Genomic DNA, 4,443 nt, shown 5'->3' with positions numbered 1-4,443 from the left:
TTGAATCGCGGGGTCGAATCGACGCGGTGTTGCGCGTAAAGCGTCAGCCTTTACAGCTTCGTTAAGAACATCGTCGTTTCCGCTGGAGGAATAGATTAATAAGAATAATAATTACAGGGAGTAAGGAAGGGATTTGAACGGCTAATTGTAGTTTCTTCGCGGAGACTTCGGCGTTCGCCTGTTTTGGGGGTGACGAGCTGTCGATTCCCGCTAGCACGCTGCGCCGTACATCTACTTGTTGCGCGTGCATGTGTGCGGAAAGGATGGTTGGCATCGCGTTGGATCCATTTGTCACGAGAGATGTAATAATGGTCGGCCACAGGTGTAGGTGTCCGCGGCAACTCTAATGAAACTCGCCGTGCGATCGAACACTTAAAACCATAGATTCTAAACGCGTTAGCGATAGGGTTCGAGGAACATGGTCGGCGAAAAATAGACAGCAGAATTGGACATAATTCGATTAAAATACTTGTCGAATCGGAATATTTGTAATTCCGATCGGCACAGGCGGGTCTGTTATACAGCGCGCTGTTAGCTCGTTGCCGCTCGCCGCCTTTCGCTCGTCTCGCCCCCTGGAGATTATAACGAGAGTGGATATTACTGGTACAAAGTTAACGTTCGTTTTGCTTTATTACGGAAGTGAAGATTTTCAGGCCTCCGTCGTTGTTTTATTGGACAAGTGTCAGAGGTAGCCGCGCCGCGCTTCTAGGGAAATGATGCGCCTGGAAGATTCCAATTAGTTTTGCTGTAACACTTCCCGCGTTCAAATAGCGCTTCCCGCGAAGCGTTTTAATACAATCGTCGAATATACCGTCGACGCGAAAACACGCCTCGAACCCGCTTCTTTTCGTACGTTCTATTTTAACGGGCGAGTTCTTTATTTGCCCCGTATCTTGCTATTTATACTTACTAATTGATATTTAAATTAGCTGCATTCGAATTATTAATAACTAATTCGAGACTTCGTTTACTTTCTTTTGCAAATGTTTGTTTGTGCTACGCTTTTAAAATGTATGGAATTTATTTAAAAAAACTCACACTTCTAATTCAAAGAACGAGCGCAGAAAAACAGATATTCATTCGCAGATAAATTACATTCTTGGTTAAACAACAATTCTGTAAAACTACAATACATAAGGACACGTGTGAAATTATTCAACAACATATTATATGTTTTTATTCTTATATAAATACATAGCACACTTTCATACAAGTAATATACATCTGTATATATCATTCGATGTTTAACAACTCTTCATTTCCATCCTTAAATCTGCGAAACTGTTTAAAATTGTACTTTTCGTTTACGTGCAAGCACAAACTATATTTAGAACAAAATATAGCTCTCGGCAGGTTGATACTGAACCTGAGACAGTTACCATTGTCCACGGTGGTTTTTCGTCGGTGTTAATCCAGAGTCCGCATAGCGGCATAGATATATCTGTTCCCACATGAAACAAACATACTTGAAAGCCGTTCTACAACATTTCTAATCGGCCGTTTAAAAATGCCATGCATCGACTGTAGACGTTGCGCAGTCCTGCTTATAAATACTTTCAAAAGAGAATAATGTAATGTAATCTCATGTTACCACTGCGAAACAGAATTAAAACGCGGAGAACCGATTCGCAAGCTAGTTCCTAGATTCCCGACGGTCTACGATAAAATTCCGAATGAAATCAACAATTAGTTCGATAATTCCTCGTCCGATGTATCATCGATTGTTGGCGTCCGCGGTTCCCCCTTCACCTTTAAAGGCGTTTAAAATCCGTTCAATGGCTCGGTCAATTTTAGTACGCCGGCTGACGCGGGGTGATGCCTCGGACTCTTACATGATACGCGTTCGCGTTTTTACACCAGATATCAGGGCAGGGAGGGAATATTTCGAGATTACGCACAGGGACGAAAATAAATCGCAGAAACCACGGCTCTTTTATCGGCCAATCCCGCGTGCCGACCGCCGTCTTATCGACGGAAGAGGTTCACGAAGAATGCAGCGGCGCGGGGTGTTCTTCGCCTGTGAAATTGCCGAGCCCCTGAAAGTACCGGCGCGCGTAAATCAGCCGCGCATGAAAGATACAAACGGGCTTTTTTTAGGAAAATCTTCAGCGGGGAACGCCAGGAAAACGTATATATATACATATACATATATATATGTATACGAAAAGAGAATCGTTCAGAAACAGATTAGTCATATTAGGCCAAGGTCGTCCCGCCACCGCGAAGCCACAACAATAGTTATTTTAAAAATAACTTCGGCTTTCCACCGCTGTGTATACGTGTGGAAAGTGTTGGAACTTTGAGCGCCGCGAAGATAACAGCGATATTTTAATTGTATTATTAAATCTGCTTGAAAACACTCGTCGAGCGTTACGAAAATATATCTTTCGATGTATCTTTAACATGAAAATGGTTCGCGCGTATTTTTTACGATAGCTGTGCGCAGAAACACGTCGAATAGATATCAAAAGTCTTCGTTAACGTTAGGCTAATACGGTGGTGAAGTCTCTGGACGTTCGCTGTAACGTAGCTTTGTATGTTGCAGATACTTTTCCGAAGAACGTCGCGAGAGGGTTTGACGAACGCGACCCATCTGATCCGGTGGTGACCTTCTAAAGCTAGGGGTGTCAGGCGCAGTACTGAATGGCTTCAGATAGTGGTGCTCGAAGGATGCAAAGAGTGGTATGAGACAACGTGTATGTATTTAATTTGAGATTGATATCGTATAACAATATAGCAATATATAGTGTATAATATTTACAAAATAAATTAAAGTAGAAGTATATATTGATGGTGACTTTGCTTCAATTAGCAGGCTAAGTGTCATACAATAGGTTTGAGAAATTTGTTCGAGGCGCGGGTATCTCGCGTAACAGTAATAGAGAAAGCGTTCCTCGAGGTCGGTCCAATCCTGTCGATGATCCCATAATCGTCGCATACGTCCATAATGTCCCTTTCTTGCTCGAAAGATGCATTTGGTAGCTGGTCAGCCGAAAATGTATCGCAAACGAGAATCGTTTCCGATAACGGATCGCGAGGAATGGCCTACTACGAGTTAGCTCTGCCATCGAGAACCAACGCCTTCGCCGACATCCTCGGTCGTGATGAAAGTGACAGATGAAAGCGATCTTCGCAACTCACATCGCGAGTTATACGATCAACAATATGATCAGCCAGGTGGTCGTGCCGTGGGGTACGACGTGCGTGGCCACGACGATGAAGATTCGATGAGATCTGATGATGACCCAAGTTCTGCGATATTCCGATATAGTTATGTTTCTGCAGCATCGTAGTCGATCAAGATAATCAAACAGATTGTACGTTTGATCATCTCGGGACCGACCGGTGGTTGTTCGATATTCGTGCGACGTCGATGGTGTGACGACGATACGCTTAGAAGCACTTGCGGTGGACAATTCCAGGGCCGGACTCGTCGTATTCCTGCTTCGAGATCCACATCTGTTGGAAGGTGGACAGGGAAGCCAGGATAGATCCACCGATCCATACGGAGTATTTCCTCTCGGGGGGAGCGATGATCTTGATCTTGATGGTCGAGGGGGCGAGAGCAGTGATTTCCTTCTGCATACGGTCGGCGATACCGGGGTACATGGTGGTACCACCGGAGAGTACGTTGTTGGCGTACAAGTCCTTACGGATGTCGACGTCGCACTTCATGATGGAGTTGTAGACGGTCTCGTGGATACCGCAGGATTCCATACCCAAGAAGGATGGCTGGAAGAGAGCCTCGGGGCAACGGAACCTCTCGTTACCGATGGTGATCACCTGTCCGTCGGGCAACTCGTAGCTCTTCTCGAGGGAGGTGCTGGCGGCGGCGGTGGCCATCTCCTGTTCGAAGTCCAGGGCGACATAGCAGAGCTTCTCCTTGATGTCGCGGACGATTTCACGCTCAGCCGTGGTGGTGAAGCTGTAGCCTCTCTCGGTCAGGATCTTCATGAGGTAGTCGGTCAAGTCGCGACCGGCCAAGTCCAGACGGAGGATGGCATGGGGAAGGGCGTAACCTTCGTAGATGGGGACGGTGTGAGAAACACCATCTCCAGAGTCCAAGACGATACCGGTGGTACGACCGGAGGCGTACAGGGAAAGGACGGCCTGGATGGCGACGTACATGGCCGGGCTGTTGAAGGTTTCGAACATGATTTGGGTCATCTTTTCACGGTTAGCCTTGGGGTTCAGGGGGGCTTCGGTGAGGAGGACTGGGTGTTCCTCGGGGGCGACACGCAATTCGTTGTAGAAGGTGTGGTGCCAGATCTTCTCCATATCATCCCAGTTGGTGATGATTCCGTGCTCGATCGGGTATTTCAGGGTGAGGATACCTCTCTTGCTCTGGGCCTCGTCACCGACATAGCTGTCCTTTTGGCCCATACCGACCATCACACCCTGGTGACGGGGGCGACCAACGATCGACGGGAAGACGGCGCGGGG

General features: G+C 46.8%; 1 protein-coding gene across 1 annotated transcript; it reads right to left on the bottom strand.

Moving 5' to 3' along the window:
- Positions 1–3,251: 3,251 nt before the first annotated feature.
- On the bottom strand, positions 3,252–4,437 carry LOC144472578 (actin, indirect flight muscle). The gene has a single exon (XM_078185796.1). The coding sequence runs from the start codon at positions 4,390–4,392 to the stop codon at positions 3,394–3,396; it is 999 nt and encodes a 332-aa protein (XP_078041922.1). The 5' UTR covers positions 4,393–4,437; the 3' UTR covers positions 3,252–3,393.
- Between the last annotated feature and the right edge of the window lie 6 nt (positions 4,438–4,443).

This window comes from Augochlora pura, chromosome 1 (genome assembly GCF_028453695.1).
Source record: "Augochlora pura isolate Apur16 chromosome 1, APUR_v2.2.1, whole genome shotgun sequence".
Lineage (NCBI taxonomy): Eukaryota > Metazoa > Arthropoda > Insecta > Hymenoptera > Halictidae > Augochlora > Augochlora pura.
The sequence above is the reverse complement of the archived record's forward strand: the minus strand, read 5'-3'. Positions and strand labels throughout refer to the sequence as shown.